The sequence below is a fragment of the Taudactylus pleione genome, unplaced genomic scaffold, assembly GCF_031769625.1.
Source record: "Taudactylus pleione unplaced genomic scaffold, aTauple2 ptg000314l, whole genome shotgun sequence".
Taxonomy (NCBI): Eukaryota; Metazoa; Chordata; class Amphibia; order Anura; family Myobatrachidae; genus Taudactylus; species Taudactylus pleione.
The window spans coordinates 10,461,014-10,480,232 of record NW_028284715.1 but is presented as its reverse complement, the minus strand read 5'-3'; the positions used below and the strand labels follow the sequence as shown (position 1 = coordinate 10,480,232).

The window sequence follows — 19,219 nt, the reverse complement described above, 5'->3', positions numbered from 1 at the left end:
GCCCACCCTGGACACAGAGAGTCAGTGGGCACGCGGCCAGAACAGGACAGACCAACCGCTACAGAGGGGAATCCTTTCCCCCCTCCTTAGACTTACATAGGTGGCCTGTAAATAGAGTGGGGTGTGCGGTCGGCGGGAAGCGGACCCAAACGCGACTGCTGATATAAAAAGGGAGAACCCGTGGGGCCCGCTGGGTTAGAGATCCTGAGGTGACAGGACGGGGGAAGGTCCATCATAGGTGAGGAGACTGGGTCTTACCGGCGGGCATTGTGAGGAGCTGCTGCTACCGTGAGATTGGTGGAGCACACAGAAGGCTGCTTCCTCCTCTCCCGTGACCTGGAGAGGAGGAAGCAGCATCTACAGTGGAGCCGCCCTGCTTCCTCCCCCTTCTTGTTGACTGACAGCCGGGAGCTTAAGGAGCAACCCCGGGGAGGAGATCAGAGCCATCGCTTGTGGCTGAGCCAGCCTTGGGGGCAGAGCAGTGAGTACTATCACCTCCCCTGTCTGGACATACACACCTCTCTACTACCAAGTTCAGGGATAAACCGTAGTCAGCATTTGGGATGCACCACAGCTCACCCCTAGAGAACTAGTTCACGTAGACTGTTAAAATAGCACTTATAGCAGTTATAGACTGATATATTAATTAAGTTCATAATTGCAAGATTTGCAGCACCAGTGAGGAGTCAGCCTGAATAGATACTGTATATCCTTTCAGCACAGTAAAATTCTCCAGGTGACAACAACCTCAGTGTTATAGCTAAAATTCGCAGAGGTCAAAAGTGAAAATAGTCAGCAGTGAATTTCCTTATCTCCTGCGTGCGTTCCCCGTTAACTCTGTACATTTAACAAAGTGGCCACAGTATCGAACGCTAAAGCAAGAGAGCCAGGATATATAACCAAGAGGAATTGCATTCTAATAATCATCCGACTAGGATACATGTAATCTGCTAGATGGTAAGCTCCTAGGAGCAGGGTCCTCCTGCCCACTGTCTCACAGCCTTCTTCTCTAGCACTTCTATGACAGCCTTCACCTTCAGAGCTGTATTGTGTATGGAGAATTGTGTTGCTAACTGTTACTTGTGTTCTGTTTATATTTTGGTTACTGCATTGTACTGTAATGTTCTGTGTACCCTGTACTGTATGTACGGTGCTGCGGACCTCTTGTGGCGCCCTATAAATAAAATGTAATAATAATAATAATAATAATAATAATAATAGATAACATCTGACAGCTGCAAGCACAAGGTCAGGAAAATAAAGACAAGAAGCAATACACTTGTTCTTCAAACTCAAATAAACTTTAATGCAGCCTGCAGTACCATTAGGATTCTAACTACTGTGACTCATAACCGGGGCACCTTTTGCAAACATTTCATCTACTAGTAGTCACTCACTTGCATGCATAAGTGACGAGAAACTATTATTTTGTTTGTGCACAAAATAATAGTTATATTTTATCTAGTATTGATATTTGCCAGTTTGCATATCTATTGATTAACCCTTCTTCTAGTATTCGGATCCGAGATTCCAGAGTTCCAGTCATAATAAAATATACGGATCTCAGCGTACTTTCCGGTCTTAAAGTGTGTATACAAATTGCATTGTACATTGTTGAAGTAATATTTCTGATGTAGAAGTTGTCATTTCGCCTCATTAATATTGTTGAATAAATGTACCTACCAACTGTTTTGCCCATTATTGCCTGTATCCATTTGGTAAGGAAGCACCCTAACACATCACTAACTGAGAATAGTACACCCTAATTGGGGTGTTACAAATATGCCAATGAATTCATACGCAAGGCAATCGCAGCAGCATAAGCAGAGCCCAGCATTACATAATACCACCTACTTCCCTTTACTTGCGTCCTCTATACCTGGCAAGACAGCGGAAACATCGAGAACCGTCGGACCCATACGCACAACAGTGGTTGACCTGACCCTCCCGCAGGCATAGCGAGACTTCCGATGTGCAATTAGACCTCAGGCTGCGTCCGCCACCGCAAGGGCTTAATTATGCAAGCCCCTGAAATGCCGTCCAAATGCACGGGCACGACTGCTTGCCCGACCACCCCCCTGTCACTACCCTCAAATGGCACTTCCTGTCAATTACTGTGCTGTGGGTCTGCGTTGCCTCAGCAGGTTCGTGCATTGCGAGGCATACGCATTCACAGGGCCGCCATCAAGGGGGGACTGCCGGGACTGTAGTACCGGGCTCGGACACTGGCAGAACAGGGGGGGTCCCGCCCGCTATTACTGCCAATGCACAGCCCGCAACTCCCTTAAATGAAAAAGGTGGGTCCGTCTGCTGCTAACACCCGCCGCTGACCCGGACCGCACTACCTGGTCCCCATAAAGTAAAAGGAGGAGGCTGCTCTAAACTATATGGCACGCCGCGCTGAGGTCTGCCAGCCTCTATATTCAATAAAGTTTATCCTGGAGTCGGCGCCCGTGACGTCACGCCGCGCCTCTGTCTGGATGGGAGATGTCGCAGGAGCCACGGAGCAGTGCCAGCGTCTGCCGGAGAAGAAGCAAAAGAAAGGACGGAGTAAGGTAATAAGATTTTGTCAGTCCCGGGCCCCACCTTTAGTGATTCACAAATAGAGCGCTTTTCTATACATTTGGTTTGTTGATAAGCACTATACTTATATATATATATATATATATATATATATATCCCACCAGATGCTAAGCATTATCTAGCGTGGAACATAACAGGATATAAGGATAAACATCATGCAGATTGATAGAAGTCTCTCTTCTTTTGTGTGTGTCCCTTTTTGCTACAAATCTTAATATGTTTAATTGGTAATTGATTCTTACTGAGATTCATCTCAACAGGATAGGCCTCTCTATACATATGAGCCTTATAAACCTGATACACATACTTTGCAATATCTCTCATAAATGTGGTTCTGGTAAAATTAAGGAGATATATATTTTCACCCTATATCATTAATGGATGGAACGCATGATCAATTTATGCTCATGTAAATGGCTCCATTCCACACCTATTTGATTTAATAAAGTTTTATTTCAACGATTCATTATATCTAAGTGTGCGGTTTGTAGTTTGTATAATTATACATAACATAGGCTTGTCTTTCTATTTCAATTTTATTATAATAAAAGTTATATTTTAAATTTATACATTATACATGGGCCATATTCAATTAGGCTGCGAAAAGCCGTTATCGGCGATACTTTTTCGCCAGTGACGTCATTTTTGCCGATTTCACTTTTTCGCGTATTCAATGTGTCCGGCTTTTCGCCGGTGCGAAAAGTGAATGCATTGGGACCAGTGAAAAAGTATCACCTATGAATAGGTGGCGAGAACAAGTGCAGACTTCCAAAAACCACCCTGCACCCCTTGGACAGTCCCCCAAAGGCATTCTGTGTCAAAAAATTTTAAAAAAAGTACCACAGGAAACCCCAAAAGAGGTACTATCATTTTGGTGGCAAAAAAAAGGGGGACAAACTTCTAAACTAGCGAAATAGATGCAGGGGGGGTCCCCAAGTATGCGCCAGGTGTTTTTTTATTGCATGTGGTTACGGCAGGTGGATTTTTCAAGGTTTTTAAAAATTCACATTAGCCACTTTAAAATATGCTAGTACCCATTTTCAAGTACCCCAAATTTGATGGGACACCTTACTGTTCCAAAATAAGTTGCTAAATGCTATTCTTCACCACTTTACCAAAGACGCTATATAGCACCTATTGAGACCATTTAAAGACCCCAAATACCTTTAGCAGGGCTATTCAGGGGTACCCATAGTGAACCCCCATGTCAGTGCATCTTTTGGAGGGTGTCAGGTTGATTTCCCCAAATATGACAGGACTTTTGCCGGGTCCTGTTTATGACGATTTGAAGTCCTATCCTATCTTTCCCCCTTTTTTTGCTCTTCTGCGCCTCTTTAATACAATATAGAACAGAACATTCCTCTCTACATGGAGACAAACTGGACAGAGATAACATAGCAACCAACCAGCTCCTAACTGTCATTTTTCAAACACAGCCTGCGGCATGGCAGTTAGGAGCTGATCGGCTGGTACTTTATCTCCGTTCACTTTATCTCCCTCCAAGACTTAGTAAATAGACCCCTTGGGGGCAGATGAGAGAGAGAAGGCACCCCCCCATGTGTGCTTCTGAACCACCCTCCCCAGGTGTGTCTCTGAACCCACTTCCCATGTGTGCCTCTGAGCCCCTTCCCTTCTCTTACTGTGACCCCTCCACCATCCTCAACTGTGCCTTTGCCTCCTACCCGAGGATGGTGGCTGATGACCAATAGTAGCATGGGTGAACAGAGACAAGACTGTGTTTGACACTACATAACTGAATATAAACATGGCAAATAAGCACAATTTTCTTTCTTCCCAAAAGCATTGGGGTCCGTTCAAAATGTATTTTACATTTTCAATGTTTTTTTTCCTTTATGTGTATGTGGCTTCTTCCATGTATTTTATGTGTACTGTATGTGGCTTCTTCCATGTATTTTATGTGTACTGTATGTGGCTTCTTCCATGTATTTTATGTGTACTGTATGTGGTTTCTTCCATGTATTTTATGTGTATGTGGCTTCTTCCATGTATTTTATGTGTATGCGGCTTCTTCCATGTATTTTATGTGTATGTGGCTTCTTCCATGTATTTTATGTGTACTGTATGTGGCTTCTTCCATGTATTTTATGTGTATGCGGCTTCTTCCATGTATTTTATGTGTATGTGGCTTCTTCCATGTATTTTACATGGATCTGGCTTTCTTATACATGTAGATTCAATGTGTCTTTCCCTATATATTTTAGGGGTGTGCACCGGCCACTTTTCGTGTTTTGTGTTTTGGTTTTGGATCTGGATCTTTCTTCGTGTTTTGGATCTGGATTGGTTTTGCCAAAACCACCCTTCCGTGTTTTGGGTTCTGGGTTTTGTGTTTTGGATCTGTATTTTTTATGTATATGGTATGAACAATACCAATTATTAAGGGGTAACATCAAATTACCCGATATAATATCTATATGTGGTAATTCATATGATTGATTAAAAATAAGTAGCCTTATAAAGGGAAGTAGAACATCTATGGTGATTTAATACAACTCATCTGGTATGGAATATCAGTAACTATACCCACTGTTAATACAACATATGAGTGGAAAACTTGTTATTAACCCAGTACGTTATGTAACATCTATATAGCCAGAATTAATTATGTGAACTGCATGTGCTAGCGATTATTAGAACATCTGTTAAATTACCATCAGATATCCTGATATAATTACACACCCCTACAGGGGTGTTGTAACATTGCATTTTGGTGATGATTTTTTATCCTTGCAATTATATGATTGACCATACTCTAATCAAATAGGGAAAGTCAAAACTTTGAAATGAGATATGGATACATGTTCCCATGTGGCATAACCCCAAATTGAAGAAGTACTTCTCCCCATAGAGGGCGCTGTAATTATTACAGTGGTAATAGTTATTGGTTTATAGACTCAGGGCTCTATTTATTAACATTATTTTTACTAAAATAAAGTGAAAAAGGGTGTTTTCACACCCTTTTCACATTATTTTAGTTTCACCTGTATTTATTACAGGGCAATTGGAGTAGAATTAGTAAAATTCTACTCCAACCCCCAGTATCACTTATTTTTAGTAAAGCAGATCGCATTTCCCATAATTGTAATGGGAAATGTGATCTGTGTGCAAGTTACTAAAAATAAATTGTAAAAAAATACCGGGGGAAGCCCTGTGATAATAACGCCACCTGGAGGTGGCGTTATCCAGGGTCTCCCCCGGTTACCGGGCTCCCACTCTGCTCTAACGGGGAGAGCAGAGGCGGGAGCTGGTACCAGTAATCAGCTATGTGGTCTAAATAGACCGCAAGCTGATTGCTGTAAAAAAAAGAAAAAAAAAATTAAACATTTTTTTTTTTACTTACCTGAATCCAGGGACCGGTGATCGGGCCTCCGGTGATGGCTCCTCTCCGGTCAGCTGGTCTCCCACAGTGCACTGGGGCCCGGTCATCAGGTGATCGGGCCCCAGTGCTGTATGGGAGATCACCTGATCGGGAAGCCCGGAGAAGACCACCGGAGGCCAGGAGGATGCAGGTAAGTGTAATGAAGGGAGGGGGGGTCGCGGGGGGGGGGGAGGGGGGGGTCTCGGGGGGTCCGCGATCGCGGGGGGTGGGGCTTAGCGCCGGGGGGCGGGGCTTAGCATCGGTGGGGGGGTAGTAGCGGTGGTCGGTCGGCGCATGCGCGGGCTCTTAGTCGCTGTGTTTTTTCCGAAAATACCGCGACTAGAGTGCGGATGGGATCCGCAGGGACAGAGCTTTATCGCAAGCTCTGTCCCTGCAAGGGATTTATAGTAAATCCCTGTGATATTACCTGAATTCGCAATGCGAATTCACTCGGTAATATCACACTACAATCCGCATTCAATATGCGGATTGTAGTAAATAGAGCCCTCAATCACCAATTTAATATAACTGATGGTAGTACGAGACTGGTAAAACGTATATGTCGCATGAATGCACTATTAGTTTGAGAAATCCGACAACCTTACCACTCATCCACAGCTGTAGGTTTGCAATAGGCACAATTCACTTGAGAATGAATTATCAATAAAGAAATTCCCATAATTCAATTAATAATACTGTATGTTTCAATACACATAACAGAATAAGGACATAGAGACAAACACACTATTTATTATGTTATTGTTTAATACTGACAAAGTAATACTTGATTAATACATATTTATGTGTTAGTTTCATGATTTTTATTTCTACGGAATATTTCACTAGTGAGGCAAGGTTATTTTAAATATTTAAAATTAAAAGTTATATTTTAATCGACTTTTCTCTTCGTGCGCCAACAAAGAGACAGTGCTTTTTCTCTCTTTTCTTGTGTATCAGGTAAAATAGAGCCAGTTTGTACAGGGGCCTCCAAATTGCCTCTTTTTCCTGCCAGTACAGGTACGGACTGTCTGACATGCCTACTTGGATGCTGCCACCGATTTAATCCTTTAACAGACAGCCCACACAATTCACAAAGAGAAAAAAAAGAAGAATTTTTTATTTTTTGTGGAGCGCACTTTGAGGGTTACACCACCCTTTAACAGACAAACGCACGCTTGTCGCTGCTGCTTTGAGGATGCAGGTGGAATCTAGACGGGATTTGGAACCGGGGACACACTACCTCCATCAATTGTCTAAATCCCACTGCACTAATGGCGGATACCGGACGCACGTCTAACACCAACATAGCAGTCAAGGCCTCAGTTATACGTTTTGCTTCAGATTGACTGCTGTCGTACTTCATCCTCCTCGCTAGGGACTGTTAGAGGGTCAATTGTTTAGTAAAAGTAGTGGTGTTCCTACTTCCTCTCTGGGATGATGAACAATTCCCAGCAGCAGCAACAGCACTAGGAGGAAGTGGTTCTTGATCTTTCCCTATTTTATTTTTATCGGAGAAAGTTTGGTCCTCCATTTATGTTATATTGATATATACGTGCGGTTAAGGCGCACACAAACGCAGAAAATATTTTTTTATTTTGTTTGGAGTGTACTTTGGGGGTTACAGCACCCTTTAACGGTCCAGCCAGCCGGCCTTTTACTTATGACACAGGCGCACGCTTGGCACTACTTTGTTGATGCACGTGCGGCTACTGTGCACACAATTCACAAACACAGAAAAAATATATTTTTTTTATTTTGTTTGGAGTGCCCTTTGGGGGTTACAGCACCCTTTAACGAACAAGCCAGCCGGCCTTTTACTTATGGGACACAGGCGCACGCTTGGCGCTGCTCCTTTGTTGATGCACGTGCAGCCACAGTGCACACAATTCACAAACACAGAAAAAATATATTTTTTTTAGCACTTGGGGGGAGCACCCCTGACGGACAGAGCACCCCCTGGACAACACTACAGCACCCCTTTAGGACTGGGACACTGCACAGGACTTTGGAGTGGACACAGCCCCTATGGACAACTGACTGCACAACACAGTCCAGCCAGCCCCTATGGACTTTGAAGTTGTGGACACAGCCCCTATGGACAACAGCAGCACAGCGCAGCACAGCACAGCACAACACTACACTGCACTACACTACACTACACAGCCCAGCTAGCCCTAACTCCCACCCTCCCTCTTCACTGTCCACAGCAGAGTGAGAAAATGGCGCCGACGCGGGTACCTTATATAGGATCCAAAACCCGCGAGACCCGGAAGGTGGGATGATGACGTTTTGCCTCGATTTCAGATCCGAGTCAGGCGGGAAAAGTCGAGCCTGACTCGGATCGGCCTCGGATCGGGGGGGGGTTCGGATTTCAGAAATCCAAACCCGCTCACCCCTAATATATTTAGTATGGATTCTGGTTTTCTATAGGTGTGTGTATGAATTTACAGCAGTTTTCTCTCCAATATTTCTGTATTTGTATAGTTTTATATATTATTATATAATAGTTTGACATTTTATAACACACACCCTCACAGCTCACACTTTGACAGTTTTTTAAAAATTACTTTACGCACCAATTAATGTTCCGCCCACATCTGCAAACCTTGCTCAATAGACCCCTATTTAATATACATTATGGGCTCAATCCAATTAGGTGCGAATTGCGAGTAGCGAGTTTGTTTCTTGAAACGCGCACACTTTGCAGCGAATCACGCTCCGGAGAATTCTCCAATCCAATTAAAAATGTCTATTCGCACTACACGCAGCGGAGGGGTGCGAATTGACTGCCAAATGCGATTTGCGAGAAAAGCATGAAAATGTGGGGAGACCATCCTGGACCCCCAGTATGGATAATTCCGTTAGCAGGACCGTATAGAAGGCTGTTTGTGGGCATTAGGAAGGTACTGTAGATTTTTCAATGGTGTCAAATGGCTGATTTGTGTGGGGGGGTGGGGGTTTAAATGCAAGAAAATTATAAAAAATAGAATTTTCATTTAATCTCAAACTAATTAAATGAAAAATGCAAATAAAAGTAGGAAAAAGGGTGATTTTGGGGAACTTTGAGGGCACCTTGTAAACAAAAATAAAAACAATTATTTTTCAACTTAAAAATTATTGTAATTAAATTTGGGGTGCCTAAACTGACGAAAAAGTAGATTTTGGGGTAATTTGAGGACATTTTTTTTTACCCCCCAAAAATAACATGTAATTATTGGACTAGTTAAGCTAATTGGAAACTTCCAAATGCCTAATTAGTCATTAGGGGGGTGTCCAAGGGGTTCAGCACAGTGTCCCGACATTTTAACCTTAGGGAGGTGCGAATGGAAAGATGCAAATTCAGTCTGACTGATTCAGTGCGAGTTGCTAATTGGATTGCAAACTGAATTCACTATGCGAATTCGAAGTGAAAATAGCAACTTACACCTAATAGGATTGACCTCTATGTGATAGCACTATATGAATTTGGGGTTTTAATTTTGTATTCATTCATTTTATAATAATTGTATATTTAGGATTGACTCATTTGTAGAGATTAACAGGAATATTTAACAATATTATTTTACTTAAATAATGTGAAAATGGGTGTTTTCACGCCCTTTTCCCATTATTTTAGTATCACCTAAATGTATTAAAGGGCTTTTGGAACAGTTTTCATAAAAAAACTACTCTAAGCCCTTAAAATTGCATTCATTTAGTAAGCAGATCGTATTTCCTATACTTGTATTGGGAAATTTGATCAGCTCAAATTTACTAAAAGAAAATTGTAAAAAATAATGGGGAAACCCCCCGGTATTAACGCCACCTGGAGATGGCGTTTCCCCCATTTCACCGACTCCTGCTCAAACTCCCCCCCAGCCGCTAAATTATGTATTTTCGGAATTTGATGGAGTTACTATACGCCACTGCCAGGTGGCATATAGCAGGTTACACTTACCTGCTGTCAGCTGGGCAGGTCATCCTCGGCTCCCTCCGTCACTCTGGTCGCTTCTCTGGCTCAGTCTGTTGTGCTGACATTGTTCTTCTGGCAGAACACAGTAAAGTTTAGAAAAAAAAAAAATATATATTTTTTTTAAAACTTTACTGTGCTCTGCCGGGAGAACACAGCGTGAGCACAGCAGACGGAGCCGCAGGTGGTTGCAGTGGCCAGGTACGTGGGGGACAGGAGGGAGGTGAGCGGAGGGGGAGGGGGTTGCGGGGGGGGGGGTGGAATTATCGCAGCTGTAGGTAGTGCTGCGCATGCGTTTCTCTGACGGATGTAACGGCGCATGCGCAGCACTGAATCCAGCTGCGGTAAGTTAGAGCAGGCAGGGAAAAGTATCTATTTTTTCGAAAAGCTGTCATCGCAAAAATGACAGCTTTTCGGAATAGATACTTATGGGGAGGAGGAATGATGAATTCCTCCAGTAATTAGGTAGAACTCCATGCAAGTTCTAAACCTAATTACCTCCAGAGAATTTTGTGTGTTAATGAATAGGCCCCTTAGACCTTTAAAAGGAGACCGCGAAGTACTACACATATTTTGTTTATACTGTTGAAATCAAACGTGGTTGCAGTTCTTCTCTAGAAATTGGACAGACCACAAACACTCTTTGTAATCTAGAGTCAGGGGCGTTTCTAGAGAGGAGGGGGCCCATGTGCAGTCTCCGACATGGGCCCCTCTCTGTCTGGGAGCCGGCAGCGCACTGAGGTGTGCGCGGCCAGCAACAGAGTTATAGACTATGGGCACTAGTGTGTGCCCAGAGTCTATAGAGTATGCGCAGGTGACTGGGAAAATGGCCACTTCCCCTGTACTGCACATGCGCAAACGACGGGAAAATGGTGGCCATTTTGCAGTGGTTTTTACAGCGCCAATGTGGGACTCCGGAGAGGTAAGTAATACTATGGGTGCAGGGTATGCGGTGCGGGGCCCCCCTGGACCCAGGCGCTCTTGTGCCAGGCACACCCTGCACCCATTATAGATACGCCCCTGTTTAGAGTCATAGTGAACTCCTATAATAGCCAAACACAAACTAACTGGGGACTTTCCTAAATATACTTTTTTTATATTTTACTTCCTGGCACTTCAGGATTGTGTTCCGCGTGTTACATTACAAAGGGCATGTGATCATGCAACGTCTTGAGAATTTCCAACCAGTACAAAAACAAGTTCACACTTCACCACATTACTTTGTGATACTTTAAAAAAACTCTGCAGTACCGATAAATAATGTGTTATTGTAATACAAGCACTGTCTGTGTTTATTCTTGTAAACTAGTAACTAAACTCTAATAACACACAGGACCTTATTTCAGAGGCACACGGGCAATTCTGATGTACACGTAGTTGTGTGATTATTTTCAACTGCGCATACGTGAACATTTCTGAAGACCCCTAGGGCGCATGTATTACATAGTGTGTGTTCATTCTAGCACCTGTCACAATCTGTGCAGGTTCTCTTTCCTGCCTGGGGTGTCGCTCTCTGCTGATCCAACTAACTGCTGAGATACAGACCAGAGTGTGCTAGAAGCACCAGAGCAGAGAGCGACACCCCAGGCAGGAAAGTGGAACTGCACGGGTTGTGACAGGTGCAGGGTGCTAGAATGAACACTACAGAGTGTATGCAGAAAGGGGCTGTTGCGATTGATTCAGATGGTATCAGAAATGTGGCACAAAAGTGACAGGAGTTCCTGGGCAGTGACAGGAAGGTTGCTAGCAGTGCATGCAAAAAAGGTCTATGGGTGTATTATGGGAGCGTCGAGGGCGTATCAATGCAAGCGACTACGTTCCCAGACACACAGCCGCAGGCATAGGAGGCCGGGGTCAGACGGAGAAGCTGCACCTGCCATTGGACTGATGCAAGTTTTGATGGTGAGACCAGGAGCACAGAGAGGGGTGAGAGGGGGTACTAATTACCCTGGTCCGGGCTTCCTGGAGGGGCCAGTTGCCGCCCCCTCCCTCATTCATTACAGCAGCCCAGCACACACTGCTGTGTGCTGGGCTGCACTGAGAGACTGCTCGCAGCTGCTAAGTAGCAGCCACAAGAGTCTCCTATGCCTGTGGGAGGAGCAATCACACTGATCGCGGCCCCCACTGACTATGCGCCGTGCTCTGGGGGCACACAGCGCTCCCCTCCAAATAGATTCTTTTATTATTTTTTCCCCTAAGGGGGCATGGCCACACCCCGCACAATTAGGGCACTCCCCCTTCACGAACCAATTGGTATTACAGCGTGCACGGGCACTAAAAGTGGGCATCTCAGTCCTTGCACATTCGGGACGTACACAAGGAAAGGAGTTTGAAAGGACAGATGCATACAGTCACAGATGGGAGACCACCAATACATGCTGCTGCATGCGAGTCAGATACATAAAGCCACCATTTGAGCCAGTACTTGAGATTAAATGCAGTTTATTACTGAGCGGAATGGTGTACCTGAAAATGCTAAATATTTCTACGTAAATAAATACTCATGCACGATTTCACTTCTATGCAAGAGGCTGCCGTTATGTAGAAAGAAATGGAGGTTCTCTAACAGAGCAGTGACTGACAGACTTGCACACTTGTTTTGCAGAAATACACAATGTAGATTGGTTCATTGTACACAGTGGCAAAGCCAGTGACGTCACAATGGTTGAGGTGACTGCAGTCTCAACTTTTTGACCTGTACTAGATCTAAAAAGGCAATTAAATGGAGATTAGAGCAGAGGTTTTACTGGTACAGGTCAAAAAGTTGAGACTGCTGTTGGAGATTGCCCCCAGAGGCTAGTGCCTACACGTTCGGCTCCTCCTCTATGACAGAAGTCGCGTGCTGCAGGAGAATGTCACACTGCAGCACCCGGCTCCTGTCACTGAGAAGGAGCTGGCATTTTGGTGTCGTCCCCTCTGAGAGTGACAGCCGGTGCGGCCCGCCCCCCCATAGCATGTCCACTGAATGGGATGTAAAATGATCATATTTTTCAATAACATATTTCAATAAAAAGGTGCATGTCAACACTCCTTAGGTATCATATGAAAAATTATATTTTAGGATTTATTGATCCTTTACCTAAAATTACCAATCTAAATAGTACTTCTTTGTACTACATTTGTCCACTGTTATTATGTGTGTGCTATTTGGCAGTGGTATGCAGAGTAAAAAAACTCCTCTTGCGGAATGGCAGACACAACAAATAGTCCAAATACATAACCAGGTGTCAGGTTTATTGAAATGTAGTGGTAGTTACTGGTACAGCCGTACTCACAGTTACACACTGGTTGATCTAGATCAGTGGTCTCCAACGTTAATTGAGGTTTGAGCTACTTTAGAAAAATTAAACCTCCTGAAGAGCTACTAAAATTGTAAAAAAAAAAAATCTGGCAAATGACTGAACAGTAAGTAGAAGGTAATTTAATGAAAAAAGAAAAAAAAAAAAAATTTCATAGAAAATAAAAATGCATTACATTATTACAATAATATTGTTGTAGTTTGTAAATAACATTTAAGAACAGGCACATTTCACTGTTAATTACTGGCTCCAAGGAGGTACGTGCAGTAAAGGAGCAAAAGATATAGGGGTCTATTTGCTAAGCAGTGTTAGGAGACAGGGTGAAAAGTGATAAGGTGCCAGCCAATCAGCTCCTAATTGCCATCTCACAGGTTGTGTTGAACAAATGACAGTTGGGAGTTGATTGGCTGGTACCTTATCACTTTTTCACTCTGTCTCCTAACACTGCTTAGTAAATAGACCACTTAGGGAGGGCTGCTGTGTGCTATTTTCCGGCAGGGCTGGATGGGAGTCACTCACTACGCCGTAGTGTAGATGGGTGGAACCATGGGGAAGCATGTCAGGTGATTGCTGTAGAAGCTGCGGCAATAACCTGACGTGCTTCCCTGTGGCTCCACCCATGGCATCGATGCCACAGGGAAGCACACTTTAGAGGTCACTTTCTCCTAGTTGACTTAGCTCATCTAGCTGCAGTACTGCCAAGTCTGAGGAAGACCCTCCAAATTCACATTATTTAATCAGGGTCCAGTAGACCCTATGTAAAATGCACCATGTTATATATTCTATCCTTTCTAACAAGCAGACCTTGTTTTAAATATCTTTATTCAGATTTTCTCAATAAAACATACAAAGCAATCAAAAGAAAAAGCTGAGTCAGAACATATTCAAACAGTAGAACAATATTGTTAGCAAGGAACAGAGCCATAACTAGACTTTTTGGTGCCCTGCGCCAGAGAGAGCATTGGCACCCCCCCTCCCCCTCCATTTTTGAAATAGAAACATAAGATAGTGCACCTGAAAAAGGGTCATGGCTTCATGGGGAAGGGCCAGGGAAGAGATAGGGATACTCCTTGGGCAGTCAGGAGATGCTGGGGATAAAAGAAGAGGAAGCTACAAGTAAGAACGATAATAAACAGGACAGGCATAAACAGTCCCCCTGCCCTGCAGTGCCCTGGCACAGGTTGTACTACCCTAGTTATGGCCCTGGCAAGGAACACAGCGTATATAGATAATATTCACAACTAGTATAACGTGAACACACAAATCAGTGATTTCCTCTACAAACAATAATAAACCAACCTCACCAAAAGGAAAAGAAATGGGAGGAGAGGATGGGGAGGGAGGGGTAAGAGTAGATTTATAGCTGCTAAACAAAGTCCGATCTGAGGTTCCATATACAGTCATGGCCAAAAGTTTTGAGAATGACACAAGTATTGGTTTTCACAAAGTTTGCTGCTTCAGTGTTTTTAGACTTTTTTGTCAGATGTTACTATGGTATACTGAAGTAAAATTACAAGCATTTCATAAGTGTCAAATACTTTTATTGACAATCACATTAAGTTTATGCAAAGAGTCAATATTTGCAATGTTGACCCTTCCTTTTTTAAGACCTCTGCAATTCGCCCTGGCATGCTGTCAATCAACTTCTGGGCCACATACTGACTGATGGCCGCCCATTCTTGCCAAATCAATGCTTGGAGTTTGTCAGAATTTGTGGGCTTTTGTTTGTCCACCCGCCTCTTGTGGATTGACCACAAGTTCTCAGTGGGATTAAGTTCTGGGGAGTTTCCTGGCCATGGACCCAAAATTTCGATGTTTTGTTCCCCGAGCCACTTAGTTATCACTTTTGCCTTATGACAAGGTGCTCCATCATGCTGGGAAAGGCATTGTTCATCACCAAACTGTTCTTGGATGGTTGGGAGAAGTTGCTCTTGGAGGATGTTTTGGTACCATTCTTTATTCATGGCTGTGTTCTTAGACAAAATTGTGAGTGAGCCCACTCCCTTGGCTGAGAAGCAACCTCACATATGAATGGTCTCAGGATGCTTTTTTGAAACATTATATAAAGTTTTTTTAATACCTGGCTTTGAAATACTAATAGCAATCATTTGCATGGTAAGGGCTAATTTCGGAAAAATTATAGTTTTAATAACAGTTATCCTTCCTAAAAGAGATAAAGGCAATAACTCCCAGCTGTCTAATAATTTAGAGATGGCTGAGATCAATGGTTTGAAGTTGACAGAGTATAATTTGGAAAGACAAAATGGAATATGAATTCCCAAATATTTAAATTGGGTGTTTACAATCCGCATTTCATTAAAGTGAGGTGATAATTGAAGGATAGATACATTACTACCTAGTGGCATCAGCTCAGATTTATTTATATTGATTTTATATCCCGACAATTACCCAAATTGTGAGATAATATGTAAAACTATCAGAAGCGATGCAACGGGATCAGTTAAGAAAAGCAACATAGCATCTGCAAATAGTGCAATACGAAGATCTAGGTTATTAATCAGAATGCCTTGATACTGGGGGGATTGTTGTAATGCAATAGCAAGTGGTTGAATGCTACTGCAAATAATAGGGGCGACAGGGTGCATCCCTGTCTTGTCCCTCGTTGAATTAAAAAGGAATCTGAAAGGAAACCATTACACAAAATGTTAGATGAGGGCTGTAAATAAAGTAATTTGAGGAACGCTATACATTTTTCTGGTATGCCAAATCTCTGAAGTGAGTTAAACAAATGATCCCAATGTACCATAGCAAATGCTTTCTGCGCATCTAAAGATAAAATTGCCTTAGGCGAGAATTACTGGAAGGATGGGTTCCCCGTATAGTAGCTAACACTCCCCGAGTGCTAACAGTAGCATTTCTGCTGAGTATGAAACCGGTATGATCAGGGTGGATTATGACCGGTAGAACATGTTTTAATCTATCTGCGTCAACATTTTATAATATTCAGTAACGAGATTGGATGATAAGATCCTGGGTCAGACAGCTCCCTACCTGGCTTAGGAAGTACATATAGGGGCCTATTCATCATTACATAATTATCACTTGTGATAATTATGTTTTAAACTCGGTGCAAGTTTAAAAAATGTTTTGGAGGAATTCATCAATCATGCTTCTGTAACAAAGGAATTGGTATGATTTACCGCCGGACCCATGCCCAGTGGTTCAAATCCCGACAAGGATGAAAATCCCGATCGTCCACAGGTAAGTATTCACTAACCTATTCTACCCCCTAACCCAACCCTCCCTTAGGGGTGCCTAACCCTAATCCCCCTCTAAATGCCTAAACCTAACCCCCCCTTCCCCGCCGCCTAAACCCAACCTTCTGGGGGGGGTGCCTAACCCCAAGTCCCCCCACGGGAACCCTAAACCGAACACTCCTCCCCCCCCCCCCCCCACAGCGGCGCCCGGCATCCCTTCGATCGGGATGCTGGGCGCCGGTCTCCCGGCATCGGTAAAATGACGGGCGTCTAGATTTAGACACCTGTCATTTAACCCTCGCTGGGATTAAGCTGTTGTGAAGCTGGCTGTCGGGATTAGGTCTGCCGGCTTCCCGACTGCATACCGTAACAAAAGTATCACTCCCGAAAAGATGCTCCTTTTGCAGAGTCAGCTTTTCGGAAAAGTGATATTTCTACTTCAGGGTCCATAGGGTATCCACAGGATACCTTGGGGTATAGGTGTGACGTCAGTCATCGGGCACCATAGAGTCAAGCTTTCAGCCTCCCAGGATGCACTAGGGTCCCCCTCCTATACTATACCCCGCCCCCGAGCCAAGGCACCTCAGTTTAGTTTGGTGCCCGGCCGGAGTCGGGTGCACCTGTTGGAGTGGGGGCTAAGAAGAGCCCCTGAAGTTTTCCTGCATGCAGCTGTGGCTGCACATCTGGATGTACAGCATGGACAGTCAGTCCTGACGTCCATGCTGTCTTCCCTACACCCCCGCCGGTACCAGAACGCCGGTACCGATCCGGGGATGCTGGTGAGCATCTGGGGTCATAGCTAGCGGTGACCCCAGATGTTCCGAACCATGGCCGGAATCAAGGGGGACAGCAAGGTAAGCAGCGGGGTCCCGCGGTGGGTCCCCGCTGTTACATGGTCCAAAGTCCCCAGGCAGGGGGCTCCCTGGGGACAGGCTGCAGCGTGGAGCCAGGTATATAACCTGCGCTTCCACTACCCCCCTGGGACAGCGGACCGCAGCAGAGCGGTAGCGCTGCGGCATCCCGGGGGTTAAATGCATGCCAGGGGAGTGCGCCTTCCCTGTCTCACAGCCGGCGCCTCCCTTCGCTGCACACAGCCCTCTCTGCAGCACGCCGACTGGCCCTGTGGCAGCGCTCCTCCCCCAGGCCAGCCTCCTCTCTGGTCCTCGGCGGCCATCTTCCTGAACGCATGGTGAACGCTGCTGGAAGCCTGGACGGAGGCATCGTGGTCTGGGTCCCCCCGCATACCTCTCCTCCGCTGTGGTCAGGTCTGTGTATGCAGCGCTGTGTCCTACCAGACTCTGTGTCTGTGTAGTTGATTTATCAGCGAGGTTAGTGCAGGAATTGATTTTCTTTGCATTGTATGTGACTGTGCTAGCGCTGCTGCCTGTATCTTCTATTCTGACTGTCAGCTTTATTACTGTCCCTGTTCTTTCTGCTAAGCCCTTGCGGTGCGGTGCTGCAGGGTGGTCTCTCGCCTCTTTAAAAAACAATTGGTGAGAGGGGTCACATACTTTGTACCATCATGTCTGAAAGTGATTTTCCTCTCCGGCTACAGTGTACTACGTGTAAAGTACCTTTAGCAGAGGGGGAGGGTAGCGCGGAGGGCCTCTGCCGGCAGTGTTTGTCAATGGCGCAGCCTATTACGGTTACAGCACCGGTACAGGAGCTGCCCTGGGCTTGTTTCGCTCAGGCGCTTACAACCCTAGTGGGCCAGTTAGCTCCGTAGCCCGCGTTTACGCAGATGGGTTTGTCCCAGCAATCAGTGGTGTCGTCACCCATGCAGGGTTTCCCAAGACAATTGGTGGTACCCCGCAGTCTCACTATTTCCCCTCTCCCGGTTTCTCAGGAGCCGGCGTGGGTTAACTCCCTGACGAGTTCTGTACAGCACTTGTCGGATGTGTTGCAGGGGGAGGCTGTGATGCGGCCACATAAACGGCCGGTGGCATCTCTGTCGGCTCATTATGAGGATGACGAAGGGACGTCTGATGATGGGGAGATTCTGGATCCTTACGATCAGGAACCTCTCCATACTAAGGACGCTGACGCTAGGTCCAAGGTGTATATTCCTGGACTTATTCGGGCAGTCCGCACAGCCTTGGTGATTGAGGACAAAGTTCCCCCAGTGGCTAAATCCAAGTATGCCTTTTTTAAGGATGTGAAGGGTGACGCCACAGTCTTTCCTCTTTCGGGTCAGTTGGTGGACCATTTAGAGGAGGCGTGGAAACAGCCTGGCAAGCGATACCAGCCGCAGAGGCGCCTGGCAGTGGCTTATCCGTTCGCGGATATTTATTTTGCTAAGTGGGAATCCCCTCCACAGGTGGATTCTCATGTGACACGTCTTGTCCGTAGTGCCACATTGCCGATGCCATCCATGTCCTCCCTTAAGGATGCTATGGACCGCAAGGTGGAGATCTGCCTGAAGTCTGCTTATTCCCTTGCGGGGGGGGGCAGCGCGGCCGGCTATGGCCATTTGCTGGGTTGCCAGAGCGATAGAGCGTGGGGCGGATTCATTGGAGGCGTCCTTTGATTCCGACTGTCCGGCCGAACAGACGGAGTTGATTGATAATCTCCGTGATTCGGCCACTTATATCAACGAGGCAGCCTTAGACATTAGTACCCTGGTGTCTCGAATTTCTTCGGCAGCGGTGGCTGCTCGTCGCACCTTGTGGTTACGATCCTGGAAGGTGGACGCTGCTTCCAAAAAGGGTTTGGAGGCGTTGCCCTTTAACGGAGAAGTTCTCTTCGGTCCAGATCTGGACAAGATTGTGGCCACGCTGGCGGCAGCCAAATCGGC

The 19,219-nt window shown here is 45.1% G+C and overlaps 1 protein-coding gene across 4 annotated transcripts in view; it reads right to left on the bottom strand.

Moving 5' to 3' along the window:
* SNX31 (sorting nexin 31) overlaps positions 1-19,219 on the bottom strand; it is a 95,877-nt gene that overhangs the window by 61,887 nt on the left and 14,771 nt on the right. The window contains exon 1 of one of the 4 annotated variants that reach the window (XM_088442676.1): positions 259-372. The exons of the other annotated variants lie outside the window; for them this stretch is intronic. Within the exon in view, the coding sequence (XP_088298802.1) occupies positions 259-357 (99 nt within the window). The 5' untranslated portion in view covers positions 358-372. Of the gene's footprint in view, positions 1-258; positions 373-19,219 lie in introns of those variants that run through there. 4 annotated transcript variants of the gene reach the window in all.